This window comes from Microtus ochrogaster, unplaced genomic scaffold (genome assembly GCF_000317375.1).
Source record: "Microtus ochrogaster isolate Prairie Vole_2 unplaced genomic scaffold, MicOch1.0 UNK3, whole genome shotgun sequence".
NCBI classification, from domain to species: Eukaryota; Metazoa; Chordata; class Mammalia; order Rodentia; family Cricetidae; genus Microtus; species Microtus ochrogaster.
The window spans coordinates 11,835,546-11,858,826 of NW_004949101.1; the positions used below are offsets into that span (position 1 = coordinate 11,835,546).

The 23,281-nt window shown below is 42.2% G+C and overlaps 1 protein-coding gene across 1 annotated transcript; it reads right to left on the reverse strand.

Moving 5' to 3' along the window:
* Positions 1-4,061: 4,061 nt before the first annotated feature.
* Positions 4,062-13,860, reverse strand: Lamp5 (lysosomal associated membrane protein family member 5). The gene is made up of 6 exons (XM_026788504.1): positions 13,419-13,860; positions 12,719-12,891; positions 12,214-12,345; positions 11,976-12,081; positions 10,696-10,884; positions 4,062-5,760 (listed from the first exon to the last, which is right to left on the reverse strand). Exons 1-6 carry the CDS (start codon positions 13,480-13,482, stop codon positions 5,582-5,584), a joined length of 843 nt encoding a protein of 280 aa, XP_026644305.1. The 5' UTR covers positions 13,483-13,860; the 3' UTR covers positions 4,062-5,581.
* Between the last annotated feature and the right edge of the window lie 9,421 nt (positions 13,861-23,281).

The following is a 23,281-nucleotide window of genomic DNA, read 5'->3' on the forward strand; positions in this document are numbered from 1 at the left end:
CTTTCCAACTATATAAGATGAACAGACATCCTCTGCTCTAGATTCATACTGTGCCATCATGGTTCTATAGTAACCAAGAACTGAAACAATTCACACATGAGCCAAAACAAACCTTTCCTAAAACATGCTTGTATTTAAGTGTTTATCAAGGCTATTGTGGAAATTTGAACAAGACCGGCCCCCATAGGCTCATATATTTGAAGGATTAGGGAACAGGATTAGGAGGTGGTGTAGCCTGTTGCAATAGGTATGGCCTTGTTAGAGAAAGTATGTCACTGGGGCTAGGTGTTAAGGTCTTGAATTGTCAAGCCAGACCTGGTGTTATTTTTTTTTTCTTTCTTCCTATGGATCCAGAACTCTCAGCTTCTTCTCGAGTGCCATGTTGACTTCCTACCCTGATGACAATGGTGTTGCAGAATATTTTACTATGCAAAGATTACTGTAATTGTTTATTTAAAGTTGTATTGTATTTGTTTAATTATGCAAAGTTGTGTTGTTGTTTTACCTTGATGGTCTAAGGAACCTGTGATCTAACAAAAAGTTGAATGGCCAATAGGGGTATAGCTGGAGGCCGGAAGAATGAGTAGGAAGAGGAATTCAGACTTGGGGAAGAAAGAAAAAGGGACACCAGGATCCAGCCAGTCAGACACAAAAGAAGCAGTAAAAGTAAGACATATACAATAAAAGAAAGGTTAAAAGTCCCAAGGTAAAAATTGATGTGGGAGTGATTTCTTTCTAATCTGTTGCTTTCATTGGTTAATTAATAAAGAACTGCCTAGGCCCATTTGATAGGCCAACCCTTAGGTGGGTGGAGTAAACAGAACAGAATGCTGGGAGGAAGAAGCTGAGTCAGTGAGTTGCCATAATTCTCCCACCCAACACAGACACAGGTTAAGATCTTCCCTGGTAAGCCACCTCGTGGTCTACATAGATTATTAGAAATGGGTTAGATCAATATGTAAGAGCTAGCCAATAAGAGGCTGGAACTAATGGGCCAAGCAGTGTTTAAAAGAATACAGTTTCCGTGTAATTATTTTGGGGCATAAGCCGTGCGAACGGCCAGGTGCCAGGGACGCAGCCCACTGCTCCTACTACAACAATAAATAAACAAACAAACAAATAAAATAAAACAAAAATAATAATAAAAAAGCCCCAAGGTAAAATGTAGGTAAATGGAATCACATTAAAATAAGTTTAAAAGGCTATTTGGACAAGCCTAATTTAAGATCAAGCATTCATAATTAATAGTAAGTTTATGAGTTTTTATTTGAGAGGTAGTTGGTGACCCAAAGAAAAAGTTACAACTATAAATCAGCTTGGGGTCCAAATGTCCACATAGGGCCTGAGAAAGCTGAAAAACAAAAGCAAAAATACAAACAAATGGATATGGCTCCTTTAAGAGGAGCTGCTATGCAGCTGATGTGCCAATTTGAGGAGCTGGCACACTAAGCAGAAAACAGCAAGCTAAGTAAAAACGTCGGCCAGAGTGCAGACATAAACTTTGTAGAGCTGGGCCAGTTAAATACAGTTCTTGGTCAAATGCAGTTCTCAGTTAACTCAGCTCTTAGTCAGGCCTGTGAGTTTAAGGCTCAGCTCTCATGGACCCAAGGAGGGAGCAGAGCCAAGTGCCAGAGCCCCATGGTGGAGGGCCTAGCTGCTGCTTAGCTCATGTGGTCAGAGAATGCTACAGGTGCACATTAAAATAAGTCCAGACTGACAAAACTTTTAAAAATACTGCAGCATACATGGGTCCTTTAAGGAAGAAAAAAGATGGGTATAGATAGTCATAGAAAAAAATAGTTTAAAAATAATTAAGTAGAGTCTTCAAAAAACAAAAGGAAAGTAATATAAAAAGAATAAGCCACAAAAATATGGGATATGCACAAGGAGTCTGAATCTTGTATGGTGCTTTGTTGACTTTGAGGTTTTGAAAGCTAATGAGTGAATGGCAGCTGCTGAGAGGCAGGAGCTTATAAAAAAGAATTGCTTAATTAAGCCTAGATACTTTAGGAATGTCTTAACTTTAAAATGGAAGTCAGAAAATTTATTGTATTGGAGGAGAGGTTATGCTTTTATTTCCACAGGAAACAAAAGACTGTGGATTCTACAAAATTAATAAATATCAGGTTTTATTGGGGAAGACCCTCTGAAAATTTTGGCTACATACATAAAGAAAAAAACCTTAAAAAACTGCAAGACAGGTGACATATATGCTGATGTCTTGTCTTGAGAACAGCTGTGAGACTGAATAAGACATGGTAAATCTTGCTGGTTACAGAGTCTTCATGACTTATTATTACATGCCATCTTTTTATGTGGTATGGATAGAGATTTGATTATACAGTCCAAATATACTTATAAAGTTGACAGATGACTTTTACCTGCCCCAAATATTAAAAAATATATATTTTTGTCTGACTTGTGTACAACGTATAGTCCATATTAATGTTAATTCAGATATGTATGCTACTTTTGAAAGTTTGTGTGTTTTCAGAGTAAGGAGACCAGGCACCACAGGTGATCCAGCCTTTCAGACTGCCTCTGTTGCAGTTTCCTCAAAGATATGTATTCAGAACAACTTCAGGGGTGCGAGCTGCGATGATTCAGTCTTACAGACTCTTCTAGCCAGGACTTCAGATAACTCTTGGACTTGCCCATTACACAGAGACTAGACAGTAAATATTATAGCTAGTTTTCTTAGGATTTGAGTAGAAGGTGAGATCGTTGTAGTTATAGTTATTTAGTTACCAAATTCAGAAAACAAACTTATGTAAGAAATATAAAGTTTATAAGGTTGAAGAACATAAAAGTTTAAATTGTTTCTCTAAGAAAATGATTTTGTGTCTAAAAAGATAATTTTGGGTTGGTAATACAAGTTAGGATGGAAAGTAAATTAGATGCACAACTTAGTACTCACCAAGACAGGATAGACAATAGAATATTTTCTCTGAATTTGCCAAATGCAAATGAACTGGATATTGTAAATGTAATTCTTACTTGATAGTTATTCTTATTAAATATATTCTTACTACGTTAAAGCTAAAACTTTTATTTTTATTTAGACAAAAATGTGGGAATATTATGGAATATTTGGCTCTAGAGGGGTTCCCAGATGTCCAAGGGGATTTCCCCAACTAGTTCTGTGGAATATTTGTTTAACTATGGAAAGATCTATTGCAATTGTTTAACTATGTAAGGATGTGTTATATTTGCTTAATTATGTAAAGATGTGTTGCAGTTCTACCTTGCCTGCCTAAGACACCTGATTGGTATAATAAAAAGATGAAAAGCCAATAGCAAAGGGATAGGTATAGGTGGGACTTCTGGGCAATGAGAGTAAGTAGGAGGAAGATTTAGACTTGGGGAAGAAAGAAAAAGAGATGCCAGGGAGACACCAGGGGCTGGTCAGATAGACATGTAGGAAGCAAACAACTAGGACATATAAATAAATAAAGGTAAAAAGCCCCAAGGCAAAATGTAGATGAATAGAAGCAGATTAAGTTAAACTAGCTAGTGGGACAAGCCTAAGCTAAGGCTGAGCATTCATAATTAATAAGAAGTCTCCATGTCTCTATTTGGGACCTGGTTGGTGGCTCAAAGAAAAAAATCCAACTATACAATAAACTAAATGTCTTAACTGTAAGCCAGCCACTATTAAATGTTTTCTTATGAGAGTTGTCATGATCATGGTGTCTCTACACAGGAATAGAAACCCTAAGACTGCTATAGAAAACCAACATTCTCCTCATTTCATCCCTGATCCATCTTTGGTTTTCCTCTTGCAAAAAAATGATATGTATTTTGAGCCAGGCTTGGTGGTGAATACCTTTAATCCCAGCACTCGGGGGCAGAGGCAGGTGGATCTCTGTGAGTTCAAGGCCAGCCTGGTCTACAGAGTGAGTTCCAGGACAGAGTTCCAGAACAGCAAGGGCTACCCAAAGAAACCCTGCCGTGAAAAGCAGGAGATATATATATATATATCCAATCTTCTTCTCTGGTTACTAAAGAAACAACTGTAGGATTGTTTTTTTGTTTCAAAAAGGAAGACAGCCAAAGGCCAGAATATAGTGTTTTTTTAATTCATTTTCAAAAGCAAACTCACATGTACTGATTCTTTAGGTCCCCATACTTGGACCTGACATATTATGAATTCCAAACAACTGTGCATAGTGACATTAAACGGGTTCTTGTGCTGCAAAGTCACTGGGCGCAGGTAGCAGCGAAACATTCCCAAAACAATCACTAGACATGCAAATGCCAGCCAAAAGCATGAATCACTTTCAGGGGTCTTGCTGCAGGGAGCATGAGGTTGTATTTTGTGTGCATTGAAAACCGTGTAAGTCCAAACCAGCCTCCAAACCTTTGGCCTACAACTTGTCCTGCCTACAAGAAGTGCTGTGATAAAGGCCAACAATGTCCATTCCAGCTTGAGACCCATGCCACAAGAGGGAGCCCACCCCTGACATTGCCTGGAGGACCAGGAACAAGAGCCTGGGTAGCCTAGACACCGAGGATAGAACCAGACATGACAGGGCCAAAAAAAAAAAGTCAATGAAATAATATTCTGCTATACTTATAGGTAGGAGACGAGCATAATCATCATTAGAGAGGTTTCGTCCAGCAACTGATGGAAACAGATGCAGAGAACCAGAGCCAAAAGTAAGGTGGGGCTTGTGGAATCCTGCAGAACAGGAAGAGGAAGGATTGTAGGAGCCAGAGGGAACAAGGGCACCAGAAGAAAACCCACAGAAACAACTAACCTGGGCCCATAGGGGCTCACAGAGTTTGAACCAACAATCAGGGAGCCTTTATGGGTCTGACCAAAGCCCTCTGTATATATGTTATATATGTCATAGCTGTGTAGCTTGGTCTTCTCGTGGAACCCCTAACAGTGGGAGTTGGGAGCTGGCTCTGACATTTCTGCCTGCTTTTGTGATCCTTTTCCTCCCACTGGGTTGCCTAGTCCAGCTTTAATATGAGCAAGGTTGCCTAGTCTTATTGCAAGTGGATATACCATGTTCTTTGATATCCCTGGGAGGCCTGCCCTTTTATGAAGGAGGGCTGAAGCAGTAGAGGAGTGGATGGGAGGAGAGGAGGGAGGGAAACTGCAGTCAGGATATAATATATTCAGCATATTAAATAAAAAAAGATAGCTTAAAAGATAGAAAAGAAAACCATGTAAGTAAGAAAGCTGAGGCCAAGGGAGCAAAGAGAAGTCTCCCAAAGGAAGTTTTTCCAGTTTCTAAATGTAAGGGCCACATCTCCCTTTCTGAGTGCTGTAGACTTACACAGTCAGAGAGTCAAAGCTAAGCCATCATGAGCATGGACGCTGTCTATTACCCTACCCACCCACCCTTATTTCCCAGTATGGAAACAACAGCCATCATTCAATTCACAAATCCCAAGACCTGCCTGCAATCCCTGGGTTTAAGCATGGACACAGGCCAGGCAAGACTCAGGTGCCCGAGCCTGTTAGAGTGTAGCTATGTTGGTGTATCCTGTATACAGGTGAGGAGTGCCATTGTCGTTCTAATTGATCCCGTATGGGGGCAGGACCTGGAGGCTGTCTGCCTAATGGTCCTTAGCCCATGTGCTTATACTGGGATCGGTCTCTGGGGATCTGCACTTGGTTGGCAGTCATTTTATGGTGGATGTGGTAAATCACAAGGGTTATCACAATGACAAGGCCCAAGATGAGACCCAGAATCAGGGGCAAGGTCTCTTCCAGCTGCTCTCGCTCATCCACCGGGCATTTGTGCTCTGAAATGAGAAAGAAGAAAAGCAATGAGCTCGAGCAAAAATACTCCAAATCCTAGGCCCTCCTAGCAGAAGATAGAAGCAGAGACAAAACAATCTCTCAGCAAAGTCTTTGTCGATTGACAGGTCATTGTTTTTTTCTTTCAGTAAGTCGTAATATTTCTAAGTATGTATCAATTTAGCATGACAATATTCAGTTATTGGATTCCTGGCAGCCATCAAAACATCCGGGTAATTTATTTAATTTAAAATTTACCTGAAATTTTTATTTAAATTTCTAATGCTTGGAAATTGAGATATAGCCACTATGATTTGAATTTCTACGTTTAACTTCTAACTAAAAATCTAGCATGCCCAGGATTACTTAGAAACACAAAGTGCTAGAGAAGACTGAAAATAACAAGCGCTGGCAATGACTAGAACATTTGGAGCTCAGCGCTTGCAGAAAACAAACTGGTAAGCTGGCAAAGCGTTAAACTCCCTGGTTAAACTGAGAGACTACTAACGTGTTAGACAGTCTGGTGATTCCTAGCAAAGACAAATGAACCCAGCACTGCCTTCCCTATACCAACCCCGAAAAGTGAAAACACATGGGTGTGATGTGACCGAAATGAAGGCTTAGAACTCAGCGTTACCTTTTCTAGACCAACATAGAAAATGAAACTAGATGAACACGCTGAGATTGAAACTACTGAGAATGGTTAGATACGGTTATAACCAAAATGTGCATCAAAATGGAATAAATAGCAGAAAGTCATAAAGTAGAACATTAGTCAACAGAGAAATGAAAGATAGCTGCAAATTACAAAATGAGTGAATTTCAGAATTCTTAGGTTGCATAAAATTTGACACAAAAAGTCCAGATTGTACTATCCTTGTGTCTGTGAAGTTCTTGAACAGGTAAAATGAAGTCTGTGGTCCTAGAACCAGACTGTCACAGGGCTTATGCGAAGGTATCTTGTCAAGGCTTTCTTTGGGGAGGGTGATATAGTGAAAAGAGAAAGGTGTCATCTCCAATATAACCTTAGCCCCCATAGGCAGCATCCCCTGGTCTAGTGGTTATGTAAATGATAAAAGCTCAGAGGATCAGTGGCACAGAATTCCAGGACAGAGCTTTGTCTAACGTGTCTCTAGGCTCAATTGTCAGCCCACAAATTTGAAAAATAAATAAACGAGCAAAAACCAAAGTGTAAATGCTTGAGGATTCAGGGTTCTCTGGACCTCTGATACTCTGTGTACATGGAGACATTAGTGTTTTTTGTTTAACTGTTTTCCCCTGAAAATTAAAAAGGACCCGGATTACTTGTGATCTGTTTTAAATATCTACAAATTTGAGTCTCTATTAAAGGAGACCAGAGACAAATTTCATGTTCCACTATGTTATTTTGGCATTACATGTCCAATTTCCCTTTCATCCAAACCATTAAAATACTCAGGATTAGTCCCTCCATCCCAGTGAAGAATCTCCTAGCCCATCAGTCAGAAATACCCAACACCCTCAAGGGGTTATACTATGAATTAATTGCAGAAGGACAAGTTAATTAACCCCAACTGAAAAACACGGGGTGCTTGGAACAGCAGGCGACAGTGCCATACAAAGCGTGTTTGGTATATAAATGAGCCAAAGGTACCCTCTCCATCCGCTGTTTACTTCTTCGCTGTAGGCTCAGAAGCCTGCTGGCACCAAACTCAAACTTTTACAAACCCAATTACTTTTTAAAACAACCCATGTAGGCAAATGTTTAGCCATCTAGAGCCCAAGTGCTTTGTATAGTCATTGAAACCTCCCCCCACAGCTGCTACCCATTGATAAGGGAGGGCCATGTATGAATGCAGCCCCAAGCCACAGCAGCCTCTACAGGATGTTACACAGAGGCACCCCAAACTCTCCTCACACCTGCTTTTTGTTGCTTACTGTTATTTTTTTCCACTAAGACACATGAGTTACTATTCCTTCAGTCCCGCAGAAATACCATTCAATGAGAGCACGATCAGTCCCATTTTAGAAGACAATTATGCATTGAATCACATGTTGTTGGCTAATAACTGAGTAATTTGAGTAGGAAAACTATAGTACATTGAAATGAGCGGACCATAATAAATTGCAATTAAATATATAAACAGCAATAAAATATGTTACTAAACTACAATGTGCTTCAATATAATCAGAAAATATTCTGGGAACTGCTTAAACATCACGACTTCACTAGCATTAAAGTAAGTTCAGAAACTATTTAACTTCACATTCCGAACTTTTTAAATTACAAAAAACTATGTCCATCAAAATTTGCTTTGTCCATCGTTTCTAATGTATCACCAATATTACCAATAACATTTTGTAGTCCATGTTATCAGTGTGTCTCACAGTGTGACATCTACCACCCAGAAAGGATGAAAATTGATCTCACTGCTGTAAATAGCAGTAAAAGTTGGCTTTGGTTTAGGAATTTATGAACTTCAATGCACTCAAATCTTTCTGGTTTAACTGAAGCTATTGCCTATATCACCTCATATGGCCAGTCACTGCTGTGCACGGTCCTGTTCCTACACTGCTGTCACTAGACACATGGCCATATATGTTTTCTTCCTCCAATAACTCTCACCCTCCCCTTTTCTCTTCTGTCCTCTCCTCCCCTCCCCTCTCCTCTCTTCCCCACTTTCTACCAGATCTATATATCAGCAACATCATCAGGAGCTGGGCATGTGGGGCTCTACCCCAGGGCCTACAGAAGGAAGCAGATTCTGCATACAAATATCACAACTATGTTCATTCAGGTGTGCATTAAAATTATGCTATGTTGGTAATTAAGATTGTTTCTGTAGCTAAGTCCAGTGCACTTAAAGGAACCTGAGTGATGAAGATGTCAACCCTCATCTGATTACTCTGAGCCCCATGACTGTCCACTTACCCATTTTACTGATCCTTCTTTACTTATCTCATATAGTAGGTTAAACAGGAAGTTGTGAAGACCATCAGGTAAAAACCTTCTGACACAGGAATGGACTTTTCACAACAAACCCCTGGCCATTTTCACAGACCACACACACACACACACACACACACACACACACACACATACACACACACACACACACACACACACACACACACACACACCTGAAAGTGCATACAACAACCATCATGGTTGTGGTTGTGTAGATATATGCCCAAATATCCTCTGGCAGATACAGTTCACTTACACATATATAGACATGTACAACATGCTGGAAGCCCCTAGACGTCCAGTGCTTGAACCTGAAAGGGCAATCCAAAAGGCATCTTTCCAATTCCCTTAAATGGAATTCAACAGTCTCTTCCAAGGTGGTCAGATGCAAAGAAGCAGAGGCAGGGGGAGCCAAGAACAAAAGAATGTCATCTGCACAAAGGTGCATGATCCAGTGAGGGATTCTGATGCCTGCCTCCTCCCAGGAGCACTAAAGCCTGGGGCACTACACAAGCAAAAAACATCCCAATTACTAGCCTGAAATGCTTGGGTAATACTGCAAATTGCCTATGCCTATTCTGTCTGTATTTAGGAAATTATGTGTCCTTAAAGTCTCTAACATAATCTTTCCCATCTGCAACCTTGAAATGGATAATAATTGTTTTCAAACAAAATATGTAACTAATTCTATGTGATGAATTTTGCAATTTAGAGTGAAGAGCTCTATTCTTTATTCAGTAGTTTGTTGTTCTTTGTATACAAATAAATTTAAATATCCATCAGGTGTGACTTCTCATCCATAGATGGCTATCAGCAATCTAAAAATAACTCACGATGGATGCAACTGGGATAGTGGTGAGAGACAAGTCAAATCAACAATTATAGCACAGAAGTGCCAAGAAACAAAGAAGAGCTATTAACAGCTCACCAGCAGATTGGAAAAGCCACTAAAAGTTCCCGCTTGAACTCAAATGTGTTTGTGGTAACAACCCTACAAGGCCTAGTAGTCTCATAAAGAGTTCATGAGTCATCAACAACCATAATATGTCATATTACACGTACTATTTCATCTTAAGAAAGACACTCAGTGCTACATTTTATAAATATCCCTGTAATAAGTAAATATTGGGATTCTGACCTCTCGATCTTCGTTTCCACTTCTAAAATGCACACATATGCAAGTCTATGTCAACTGAATATCAGCACATCTATTTAGTCAATTACCTGGACATCTAATTATCTAGTACTGTGTTAGATGTTAATAAAGTCAAGATGAATAATAGCCAATGCCAAAATGAATAACTGGTCTGGGACCTAGAATACAACACAATGGAAAGGTATTAAGATGAGGGCCTGAATTCTATCCAAGAGCACCACAGAAAGACAGAAGGCTAAAATAAAGAAAGTGAGGGAGCAGGTGGGTGGGGTAGGGAAAAAAAAGGAAGAGAGAAGGGGAAAGTGCCCAAATAATCAGGTCTTTCTCTAAGGAGAATTTACCTTCAGAATTCTCAGATGCTCTGGGAACAATTATTCAGGAGAGCTGGAGGCATTCTGTCGAATATCAGTTGAGAGAAAGCCTCGATTGGGTGAGTGAGAAATAACTTGGGAAATGGTAGTGGGTGACTCAGATGGAGATCTTCCAATATTATGAACATTTAAATAATTCATTGCATTCACTTGGTAACCCCCAACCCAGTGGAAATTACAAACAAAGTCATTAGAATCTGCCTCTGGGTAATAAGAAGAGTATCAAATTGCCTTGAAATAATTCCTCCCTTCGGAGTAAAAGGATAAAGAAGTGAGAGAGAGTAGGCAGGGGCGTGTGTTGTAGAAAGTTGCCCCATTTACTTTATAACCTCTAAATCTTGTGGAAATTGCCTTTGCAGCCTAGAAGGAATGCAAGCAAATACATCCTGGGAGCCCCATACGTCCCTCTTCTCACCCATCTTAAAAGCCAGCTCCCTCTCCCTTTCCTAGCACCAACCTAACGTACCTTCACTGAAGACGAAATCAGAGATGATGTCAAAGGGTTGGATGTGTACTGCGGACAGAATCATAGTGACCGTTTTCTGAGGATCACTGGAGGCCAGAGAAATGGACTGCTGAGCCTGACATTCATAGGACATCCCAGCTGGGGTTACCAAGGCAGCGAGGTGATGAGAGTTGGCCGTGTGCTTTCCAGCTGCGGGAGAACCAAAGCATCAACTGGGCTGGATGTGCCTTTGCTGCTCCTAGTCCAGGGAGATCTCTGCTAAGGCCAGAACCTATGCTTTCTATTGGTGCTGCAGTCCCAGGCTGGAGCTCCAGCAAAGACACCAAGTGGGGAGGAAGGACCAAGTCCCCCATTCCTTCTGAGAATTTCCTCATTAGGTAGTAATTTGGGATTTCATTTTGAAGGAGTGTGCTGCCTGAAAATACAACCCTTTTGACTAAAGCCTCGATCGGCAATTCCAAAGATGGAACAGTGCACAGCTCTCCACAGCTCGCACCCCATTTTTCTCTGGCTCTGGCTCACACTTGCTGTTCTTTTTCTTTCCTTCTCTTTCTCTTATCCTACGGAAAATAATTGATTGCTTTGGCAAAAGGAAAGAGAAATAATTGTTTTGCCACAATTATCAAAATATAAAGAGGAAGAGATGTTGCCAGCATTATTTTGCATCCTCAGAAGAAAATCCTCTTTCCAACATAGAGCCTGACAAGCAAGACAGTGAATTTTGCTTTTGTTTTAAAATACATTTAAATGTATTTCTGGTCTTTAACAGTGCTTGCAGATAGGCACGTTGTTATTTAAGGTGTAGGTGCTCTTCTCCTTCAGATGTTTTTGGAAGACTAGGGTAAGACTGGGTGAAGAAAACTAATGAATTAAGATATAGGATACAAAATCTGCCCTGACGTGGCTGTGGTTAAAGCCCCAGAGAGCTATGCCGTTGTGCACAGAAAGACACTGAAGCCCACTCAACCCTGTCACAGTGTCTTCTTGCATTTTTTTAATACATTAGAGCAAACAATCTGTGATGTAGAAATAAAATCACAAAACTCATTGATGTCCCTTCCATGACAATGCCACCTTTCAGCTGAGTCTGAAGGATTTATGGCCCAGGCTCTCCTGAGGACACCTAGAAACTCCTACCTCTTTGACCCTGGAGAGCAAGCATGCCCCAGCTAGGTTTGATCTCAGAGCACAAATCCCGGAGCTGTTCCCAAGACCCAGAGACCATTCTGGCTTGCTCCTGCTTCCATGTGCAAACTCTCCTATCCACACTGGATACTTACCACTCACTGGGTCTTTAAAGTGAGTTTTCTCTAAGGTGTCATAGACAAACTGCACCTTGCTCAGCCTCCAAGTCGCCTCTGATCCTTTGGAAGTGTTGTGACTTTCCTGCCAAGATAGGAAGGTTCCTGTGGACAGCTCCAACTGCTTTATAATGGACAACCTCAGAGGCCACTACCGCGCTCACCCACGCGGACTTCACCATCCCTCTGAGTTCCCCTCTCCCACGCACCGAAATACCTTTACAAATAGCATTTTGAGTGTGTAGGCACGATCTACCCAGAACACCTGCAGCTCCGATTCGTTGTGGCCACAGCGGCCATTCACCTCAGCTCCCCGGGTCAAGGCGATCTCAGCCTGCTCTGTGATCAGCTGGGAACACACACGCCCCGCGCCCCCTCAGCGCGTGGGGCCCTGGCGCGGATCGGGAAGGGTTGCGCTTCCAAACTCTAGCTTGCAGGTTTGGGCGCTCCTGTGCACGCGCGCTCCGGGGGTCCAGGAACATGCAGTTAGATTCTTACGTGCACACCCCTCCAGGAGGGGAGCAGAAAGGGGGTTTACTTTTAAAGCAGGCAGGGCGAGCAGAAGGCGTTGCAAGCTGGAACCCCCATGCAGCATTCGGGAACAGCCTGCAGGGGTTTGGGGGGAAGAGGCGGGCAACTGAGGTCTTGGCAGGGCCGGAAGGGAGGGTGCCCTTCGGCCCTGCAGCCCTAGGGGCAAGCCGGGGAGGAAAAAGGTTCCTTACATCCACGTAATTGTTGGCCCACACATCATAAGGTACAATAAATTTGGCTGCAAACTCTGCCATGAGACACGTTGTCCCATTTTCCCGCACCACAAATATGTCTTTCCCAGGGCTCGTGGAAAGGCCCGAAAGATTTTCCACTTCTTGTTCTGCCACGGTTTGGGCCATTGCATCTGCGGAGCAAGCAAAGCAATCTCATCGATTTCAGGCTCAGGTAGCCCGCGGCTTTAGGACACTGGAGACTGTTCTCTGCAGGCTTTGGAGTGGCAAAGTTCCCAGCTCGAAGCTGTGTGCTCCCGCAAGCCATTTTTCCAACTCAGCGCTACCAAATCCAGATTCACTGCCTCTGATTTATAATGAAAACAGAATCTAAAACAAAATTAAATCCTTACTTACAGTACGACTGGGCTTTAAAAAACACACTTGGGGGATAAAAGCTAAACCTTTCTTGCCAGTGCCGTGCCCTCCCCCTTCCTATCCTGAGTATGGACTGTCTAGCGCGCTCTGTCTGGGTGATGCCACACAGGTGTGTGGCTCGCGGGGAGTTCTCTGAAACCGATGGGGGCCATCCCCACCGTCAGCCCCCAAATAATCATAACACATAAGGACCAATTTTAAACCTAAAGCTACTGGCTTTAGTCTGTGAATTGGATTCTCTGCAGAGTGCATCCCGCACTCCTGGTCCCCAGACGCTACTCACGGAAGAGCATCAGGAGAATCCCAAGTCTGTCTCCGCTGAGAAGGGCTTTTCCTAGGAGATCCATGCTCGCAGTTGCCGCCAACCAGGCAGACGTGTTGCTGTTGCAAAGGCCGCCCCAGGAGGAAATCCCTCAAAGTGGCCGGTAGAGTGAGCTAAGGGAGGGGGGAAGGGGTACGGACTGGGAGGAGGGAGCGCTAGAGGTCCAGTCGCGTGCTGCACCGGGCGCTGTGGCTCTCGCGCGGCACACTGCAGAGGAAGCGCCCAAGATGCAGGAGCTGTCCACGCCTAGAGTGCTGAAAATGACGAGGTTGTGTTCCAGGACTTGTAATTTGGCTGTCTAGAGGGCCAATGGGATTGGGATGGTGTGTGGGAGGAAATGTCTCCCTAAGTCTGTCTTCTATTCTGCAGTGGTATCCGCAAAGATGAGTCTGTCCTAGGAAACTTAATGCCACCCTCGGACTTACTAAGCCCTCCCACCAGGTACAGTCAGTACTTAGTGAAGATGGAACACCACTGGAACCCTGGATCCTGGAGAGACGTCTGCTCCTGAAAGAAAGCGACAGAGCTCAGACTGTTCCTGCTTTGGAGAAAGGGGGTAGGCAGGAACAGAGAAGGAAAATGCTATGGCAACAGTTTCTGGCTTTCAGAGACATCGTCTCTATCTGCTCAGGAGCTTCTAAGTTTAAAAAGACACCTCCTCAAAAAGGGGAACCAAATAATGCAGCATATCATTGTGGACCGAGAGGGCCATGAGTCCTACCCTTTGAGTGCATGTGGCCTGAGCTAGCCTGGCTCATTAAGTTGTGATCACTTTGTTAAGAGCGTTGCATGTGAACCTAACGCTTGTGAGCATACAGGGTTATCTGGGGTCTGGTAGGACAGAAATTTTAGAACTGTTCTGTAGGTGAAGACCCAGCGTTATGTAACAGAAACATGCGGGTATTACTCTAAAGCTTCTAGGGGAGCTGAAAGGCAAACACCGCTGAATAATTCCTTTATTTGCATTTGGTAGTTCGCTGAATTTTTTTAATTATTGCTCTATAAATCAGAATGCACCTCTTTGGGGAGTAGACATGGTGCCCTCATTAATTGTAATGATGTCCAAATATTTCTTTTGTTAGAGGATCCTGTGTGCGGTCAATAAATAATAATTGCCTTAAACACATGTCATAGCCAATGTCATGTTAAAGGGCAAACTACAAAGCGTTTTTACCTATGTTGTCAGTTTGAATCTCACTACGATTTTAGAAGCTGGGCAAGGGAAAATGTAGGTTATTGTTTTACCTTCCCCAATGTAAGACATTGAGAAATTAAATGACCTTCGGAAATGTCATATGGTTAGTTAGAATTAAAATAGAAAAATCACATGTTTTAACATTATAGGGATTGTATTCGCTTCTCTTTATATAATGTTTTGACTCCAAAACACAGCACATTATGACTGCCATTACAAAGCTTTATTAAATGACAGTCTGAAGCCTAAAAATATTAATAATCTAGATTCTTGATATGTATAAAGTGCTGATTTAAGTATAGACATTCTAACACAGTATTTCCTTGAAACTGCCAATATATTTAATTGCATTTATTTTTTTAAAAAAACATATTAAGAGATAGATCACTAGCAACTCAAAATATAAAGTAACACTTGAATTAATACTGAAGCTCAATATCTTTTGGTATATATCCGCATCTTAGTATTTCATCAAAAAATTCACAAGTCTTGTATAAATGATTACATAGACAAAAATGGAGGCAAATGTGGCTAATAAGATTTCAACTCTTATAAACATAAAACATAGACCTTTTTAGCAATAATTATGTAAAATTTATTTTCCTGTGGTTCTGTGAAATTTATAAAGCAAAGAAGCATTCATCCTCTGTGTGTATATGTGTGTGTGTGTCTGTCTGTCTGTGTCTATGTTGATCTCTCTCTCTCCCTCTCGCCCTCCCTCCTACTACTACTTTAATAAGGAAAGAAAAGATAGGCTTGCCATTAGGATGTGTTACTTACATTTGTGACCTTCTACAGGACTGAGTTTTTCTTATTTAAAAAATTGTAACATTTAAGGCAGTGGTTCTCATCCTTCCTAATGCTGTGACCCTTTAATACAGATCCTCATGTTGTGGTGACCCCCAAGCATAAAATTATTTTTGCTACTATTTCATAATTGTAATTTTGCTACTGTTCTGAATCATAATGCAATTATCTGTGTTTTCAGAAGGTCTCAGGTGACCCCTATGGAAGGGTCCTTCGACCTTTGAAGGTCGTGACCTACAGGTTGAAAACCACAGATTTAAGGGATGACTGGTTAGGTTACTTGAGCAATCAAATTTAAAAATTATTCAAAATAAAATACAGATGGAAACCATCCATATACTTTAACTGAGTGCAAACCATTTGCATTGTGTATAGTGAGATAAACAAATAGCAATATAAAAGCAGGAGAGTTGCCTGTAAAGGATTATAGTGATTTCTTTTATGGTGCATTATTGCAGAAATCATGACCTTATAAGTTGTGGAATAATAAACTAAATTCATTCATGATGGTCTGCTTTCATAATAAGATGGTAGATGGGGAAAATTCTTGCCAATGGTCTTAACCATTCTGCATGATTTGTACAATGTGGTTCTTTGGTAATTATATTTTTACATTTCTTTTCATTTCTGATAAAAATTATTCTTCATTGACAACAAAGAGTACTTAAACAATTTGAAAGGGAAAAAATGGAAGGAACAGTTTTAATTTTTTCCTCCTGGGAGTATCATTTTCAAAAAACAATAATGCAATGTGTGTGTGCATGTGTGTGTGTTTGATATTAGACATGGCTTACACATATGAATATCTATTAAATCAGTTAGCTTATCACTGATGACTCTCATTTGCAATACAATCTGGATTATTAAATCTTTAACTTGCATCTATATTTAATTTAACAACTGTCTAATTGTCTTGAAGAAGATATATTTGGGTCTTTACCATAACCATAAAAGTGATAAAAGAAAATTTAGCAATAAATCATACTTGGAGATATTGACAAATGGGGCTAGAAAGACAGCTTAGTGGTTAAGAACACTGGCCATTTTCTCACTTCCGTGGCATATACATAGCACATAGACGTTCATGCAGATGAAACATCTATACCCATAAATAAAGATATTAACAAAGATCTCCAGAATAAATCTGATCCGTTGCTCACACCTGGAGTGTGACAAGGTAGGAGAGATGGTGTTAATGTGTGCATTTGTATAGATGATGGATGTGTCTATCTTCAAAATCACAGCCACTGCTACACGGCATCAAATGTCAGGTGTAAGTATGACTCAAACACACTAGCTTTCTTATGTCCAGTAGGTCCTCTGGGTCCTTCGATGGATTCATTCCAATCTATGTACTCACCCATACTAGTTTTTGTGACTCTCCTGCCATCTGATGATCCCTGTTTCATACATGTAGTGAAAGTGTATTTCCAGTTTGGGTGGGAGAAAGTAAGACCCCATGTGAAAATATGAATGGCATTAATGTGTGTGTAGTGTCATTTTTGAAGCAAAAGGAGGAAGGGCTGTAAATGACAAGAAAAGGAGGCCCTTGGGAAAGGAGGGTCTTGACAGAAGTATCAAGTTAACTGAGATGGAAGACAAGGCAATGCAGACAAAAATACATCTTCATGCAAGTAGACAGTGCAAAGGTGGAACTCTTCATATCTCCATGTTTATGGATTTGCAATAAAAAGAAATTAGGACCCAAATCCATCATGTTTTGTGTACCATAACTCTCTGTATGGTTTCTCTGACAATTTACGTACACACACATATGCAAAACAATGGCATCCACAAAACTTCTTCCAAATGAAATAAAACTTTTCAAGTTGGCGTATCTCTAAAATTGACTGGCATAGAATCATGACAAAACTCTGAAAATTGATAAACAATACTTATTAGAAAGTGATGTTTATGTGCTTCATGAAGAAAAGGCTATTCTTTGTTCCAGCTGAAATTTGGGTATTGAGATTTCTATCCACCTTATAGTGAAGTATAGAAATGACACTTCTGTACAATACCCATGACATGCCAGCCAAAGTGCACACAGGAATGCAACACAAATCATAGAAGCAGGATAACTCAACAAACTAAACAAGACTCACACACTTACTAAGCCAGAAATGGTCTCACACAGCCTTTCCTTTGTTTAGCTCACCCCAGAACAATTACATCATTATATCAATCATTACAGACCTCAAATCCGTTCTAGAATAGAAAACAACTGGAGATAAGAACTGAAATATAAGTTGTCGTCAGGATATTTTGTTCATCTGTTGTCAACCACCATCGTATTTAGAAAGGATCTGAAATTGAGATTGGGTTTCCTGATGCACTCAACTTTCCTGGTCTTGATGTGATTGCCTTCACTCTACAATTTCTTTGGTCCTTCCCACATCTTTTTCAACAGGAGCTGTTTGTTTGTACAAGGTTGTTTTGAAAGAAACAACCAGAAGAATGGCCCTTTCATTGGCTGGGTTTTTAGCAAGACCTGAAGAAATGGCATGTATGAATTCAGTTAAAACAAATGGTTTCACCATGGAGGGTGGAAGAGACATAGACATGCCAAGCCTAGCAGTGCACTGAAGCAAAGGAACAATTGTCATCTTTGGGCCAGTCATTCTGTAAGTGTTCTGGCTAGGTTTTAGTCGATTAGGTGGGGCTTCGGGTACCACCAGTGCAAGTCTTAGCCCGTGGAGCAAAGTCTACACTGCTTCAGTGTGTAAGGTCTTAGGCCAAGGAGCACAGTCTCACTACTTCTTAACAGGAGGTGAAACTTTGCTAAATTGGGGCAAAGTTAAAGCAAAACTTATAGGAGTTTGTGATTTTTGTTGCTTCATCCTTTACTCTATCTCTCCAAGAAATAACTACACTGTGGACCTAGGTAAGATTAGGCAATCGGAGATTCATGTAAAATAATTTGTTACCTGACTTCTGAGATCATTTAGGTGTTTAAAAAATCTCCCTCAGGAGGTGTCAGTCCCTAGTGAATTTAGTCACTTTAGTTACTCTTAATTGTCTATCTGAAATTATTCTTACACTACCTTGAAGCTAGGCTAGGGTCAATAAGGGCATTACAGAGGGAGGGAGAGAGGAGGAGAGTGGAGACAGCCTTTTGTTCTCTGGTAGAAGCCATTCAAGCCCAGCAACTGGGGGGGGGGGGATATATATCTTTTTAATAATATATTTTACTTTACAACAATATATAACAATAATTTATAATAACATATGTTAGTAATAATATTATTACAATATATATTACTACTCTGTAGTCTTGATGCTTTCACCCTTAGCTGATGAAGTTCTGAGCCTAGGAAATACCTTGGCTCCTAGTACCCTGTTGTTGACTTCCCTACAATCCTTTATACCCCAGGAAGACTTGCCAGACTAAAAGAGCTGGGAGAATAAAGAATGAACCTGCTTAGATCTCTGCTCTCTGGTTTCTGGGTCTCTCCATTCCCTGTTCTTCCTGGGGTAGGTGGACTGGAGCTAGCGTAATCCTTAAAGTGTGAAGGAGAGAGATCAAGTTACAAAGATTTCACTTCTCCTTTCCTCCCCCACCCGAAACCACCAGCTCTCTGTGTCCTTACCTCTAGGAAACTGCCCCAGCCATTCAGGTCCAGGTAAGAACTCCAAAGGGGTGCCTGAGATTCTAGCGGCGCTTGGATTTTTGTAGCATTCCAGGCTTCAAGTAAGGTTCTCAATACAGGCAATGGTTTGTGCTCAAAGACGTGGCAGCAAAGAGGGCCAAAAAGCGCGCTGGGAACCAGGGTGGGGGTGGGGCCCGGAGTCAGGTGGCCCGACGTTAGGTTTTGTTCTCCTTCCCTCTTTTTCTCAGTATCTGGGGACAAGGTTGGAGTGTGGGGCATTCCAGCTAGAAGAAAAATCCAGTCTTCCACTTTAAGGAGCGTGTCCAGGGACAAACCAGGGCCCTGCCTTTAATCAAAAAGTCTTCAGCTCAGAGGCTGCTCCTGAGCTCAGAGACTGCAGAGCCCAGAGGGCTCCCAACAGCCAGTCTCTGCACAGTTCTACTGCAGGACCTGGGAGCTGCCTTACTGCAGACCCGCCAAAACGCAACCTGTCCATCCAGACTCGCCCCTTCATCCACTGGATGGAGCAGATTACAACTCTGAGCTCTCACAATTTATACAAGCCAAGGAGTCATTCGCCATACACCTTTGAAATTTTACATATAAATTCGTATACATGGTTATGAAAACATCGCGTTTTGGATTTGGTTTCCCCTATGTGTTCACTTTTAGTTTGATTTTTTTTTTTAATTTAAAAGCAAAGTTAAAAATTTCTCAGGCTTGCCCCGAACTGTAAGACTCCCGCAGCCCCTCAGAGACCCGAGTCCCTCAGAGTTTTTTCTTCAGCTTTCCAGTTCAAGACGGACATCTGTCAGTGCAATTTCCAGGCCCCAATTTTCTTCTTCCCGGGATTTCCCGCGCCTGCCACCCTTCTGATGAAAAGCCTAGCTGTGGATATTCGGTAGCTGTTCACAGCCCTGTCTCAACCGAAGCCAAAGCGCCCTTGAATCCCAGACCCAGGAAACAAGAGCCGGCTATGCACACCGACGCAGGTCACCCAAAGGTCCGGAGCCCTGCAGTTCTGCTATTCCCTTTGACTAAGCGCACAGATGGGGCACGCCTCCTGCCTGGCGCTCCCAGTCAGCGACACTCCTGGGAGATGCAGGCTGATGGATCACCTCATTTCCCAATTTGATGGGCCGGAACCTGGCTGGGGAGGTTGGGTCTGCAAGCTGGAGGCGGTCTCGGGAACTCTCAGTGCTGATTTTATCTGGGAGAACAGATACCAGATACGTATATCTAAAGAGAGAGCTGGAGCCCACAAAAACTAGGCTTCAGTTTCTGTTCTCTCGGTACCGGTAAGGCGCATGTGGTGTCTGCAAGGAAGCTGAGTGTGGTGGATGTTGCCAGGGAGCCTCCGCATAGGCATCCACTGGTTCTTTCAGGCTGCAGGCTGTGAAATGCAAGGCCTGATCTTTCTGATGTCGGGGAGAGAGGCGTAGGCGGAGTGAAATTAGCAAAAATCAAAGTAGAACAAAGATCTGGTCTACGTCTCTCGCAAGAACGGGAACTTGGTTCATCCCAGGCCCAGGCAAGACAGGACAAGGACCACGTGTGTGTGACACCATTCACAGACCGAAACACCCGGCTTTAAGGAAGGCAGCCTGAGGAACCTGTGTGGAGTCCAAGTGGCAGTAGAGTATCATGAAAGGCAGGAAGACTCCCTTGTCGGATTCTCCGAGGGATCCAGAAAGTCGTGCCCAGGGGACAGGGCAAGGCCGCTTATTGTCCCAGCACTAGGATGGCAGCTCTAACAGGAGTTGTAAAGGTGACTCCTAAGATTTCCATCCCCATGACTGAGCTTAAAAGAGAGAAAGCGCTAGGGTGGAGAAGAAATCAAGCCATTAGAGACTTATGTGTCTGGAGTCTGACTGTAGAATTTGTGCTGTTTGGTTTTCTTTAAACTTTGGGGAATCTTCCTCCAGAACTCTGGAGCTCCAATTCCTACAAGGTCTTCGTCCTAAATCCAAGGCTTTTGTTCTAAAGTGGAGCTTGGAAGATGGCAAGGGAATCTGCTTGGATTCTCCAGGATTTCCTAATTCGGGTGGACACACAGCAGAACAAACTGTCCAGTCCAGAGCACAGAGTTGGGAAAGCTGCAACTCATTTAGGACCAGGGACCTCACCTAGCTCAGGGAATCTAGGTGAAATACTGGTTCTTGGACTGATAGCATCGTGTTTCCTCGGAGGCTGCTGAAAAGCAGGGTCCTTCAAGGGGATTACCTTGGAATCTGCCTTTTCAAATGCTAACCAAGGAACCTCTGCATAGTGCAGCGGGGAAAGGCAGGGCTTTACTCAGAGAGCCTGAGTTTAGCTATTGCCAGCTTGTTCAAGAGTTTCCCAGGATTCTCTTCACCTGTCAACTGGGAATTGTTTTGAAAGCCCTGGAGCTTCTATGCACACCGAGACAACATGTGGAACTAATGAACTTGAGATCCGTAGCTAGTGATACTCAAGCAGGAGTGTGTTTTTAAGTGTCCCGGGTAACTTTCATGGAAGCCAGGAATGGCTGCCATGGAAATCATCTAGATTACGTGTGAACTGAAACAAGGGACAGACGCCATGCAAGATAATGTGTACCACATTTCAGATCTGTGCCCTTGACACCTGACTCATTCTGATATCAGTGGCATGACCTTGAACTAACTAATTCACCTTCACAAAGGATATTGGGAGGATAGAGAAGCAACCTCAATAAATGTTAGTCGATAAGGCTGCGTTTCTCAGTTGTTCTGCTGTAAGTGTGTGTGCTGGGGTGTATTACATGGGTGAGCACTGGCCAGGGAAAGGTATAGGCATCTTCTTATGTCACGCTAGGCCTTATTTGTCAGAGTCAGGGTCTCTATCTGAATCTTGAGCACGTGTGTTTCAGCCAGGCTTGTTGACCTCCAACCACAGCAATCCTGTCTTTGCCCCTGGCAAGTCTTGGGGTTCTGAGTATGCAGGAAACCAGTCTAAGTTCATGAGAGTGCTGGGATTTGAACTGAAGCCCTTATGGTTCCATAATAATCACTCTGAGCCACAGAGAGCCATATCTCCAGGCCTTCTGCTATGGTTTGGTAGAAAAAAAAGCTTGGTAGAAACTCGAGCTTGTGTTAGAGGCTTGGTCACCTTTGTAAAGGTGGTGAGAAGCGGTGGGGCATTTAAGAGGATTTGATATCATGAGAGTTTCGTACACATGAAGAGATTACTGCTCTTTCCACAAGGGAATAAAAGAGCCTTTCACTGCCCCTTGTTTTGACTTGCATGTGCACCATTTCCCCTGGGTCTACTTCCTTCTTCTGTTTTCCCACTAGGTGCTGAACTGCCCTGTGCCTCTGCAGAAGCTGAACACCATGTTTTTGAACCCCCATAACTGTGATTTCTATAAACATCTATTTCCATAAACCATTCTGACTCAGTCATTTGCTTATACCAACAAAATAGATCAAGACACTACTTTTAAACCAAAATGGTTGGGGGAGGGGGCTGATCCTTCCAGCAGCCCTCTTCCAGAGCGCAGTTTCTTATTTTTGCTAAAGATTGATGGCATTCCTGGCCATCAGTTACAGAATACTGAAGTGGAGTATGTTCACAGCTTGGGAAGGCCCTACCTAGAACTAGGGTTTGGGTGGAACTGTTTGTATATCTAACATGTACTCAGATGCTTCCGGTCAGAAGGTCCCAAACCCAAGAAACACATTGCCAAATGAATAAGGACAGGATGCAACTATAACCAGAGTGCTTGAGAGACAGGAGAGACAGGTGGATCCCTGGAACTCACTGCTCAGTCCAATGAGCCTCACTTTCAGAGATGATGCATCCAAGATGGAGAAAAATTGAAGAACAAATCTAAAGTCAACATCTGGCCTCCGTGTACACCCACATGGATGCATGCCTGCACCCACATGCACATGTGCAAACACCCACATGGATATGTACTTGCAAGCACACACACACACACAAATTAGAAATAAACATTAATCAACAGTAGTTCTGGCCAGTACAAATGGAATGCACACTACACACACAACGTGAAATATTCCGATAGGCTTAATATAAAAAGAAGACTATATTATTAACTCTAATAATATACATTAACACAAAATAATATTCAAAAATTAATGTTCTGATATCTAATGTAACAAATATGATGAATTTTTTGTTTGAAGTCTTTGAGACCTGGCTTCTCTAATACGGTTCAGCCACATTTGAAACGCAGAAAAGTCACAAGTGCCTAGTGACTTCTGCAT

Bases quoted from the DNA above. Each gene is read 5' to 3' on its own strand.
- Lamp5 (XM_026788504.1), bottom strand. From the start codon at position 13,482: ATGGATCTCCTAGGAAAAGCCCTTCTCAGCGGAGACAGACTTGGGATT. The intron at 12,082-12,213 runs GTATTTCGGTGC...CTATCTTGGCAG, and splicing joins TCAAAATGCTATTTGTAAAG to GAAAGTCACAACACTTCCAA. The intron at 5,761-10,695 runs GTACGTTAGGTT...TTCTCATTTCAG, and splicing joins TGATTTCGTCTTCAGTGAAG to AGCACAAATGCCCGGTGGAT.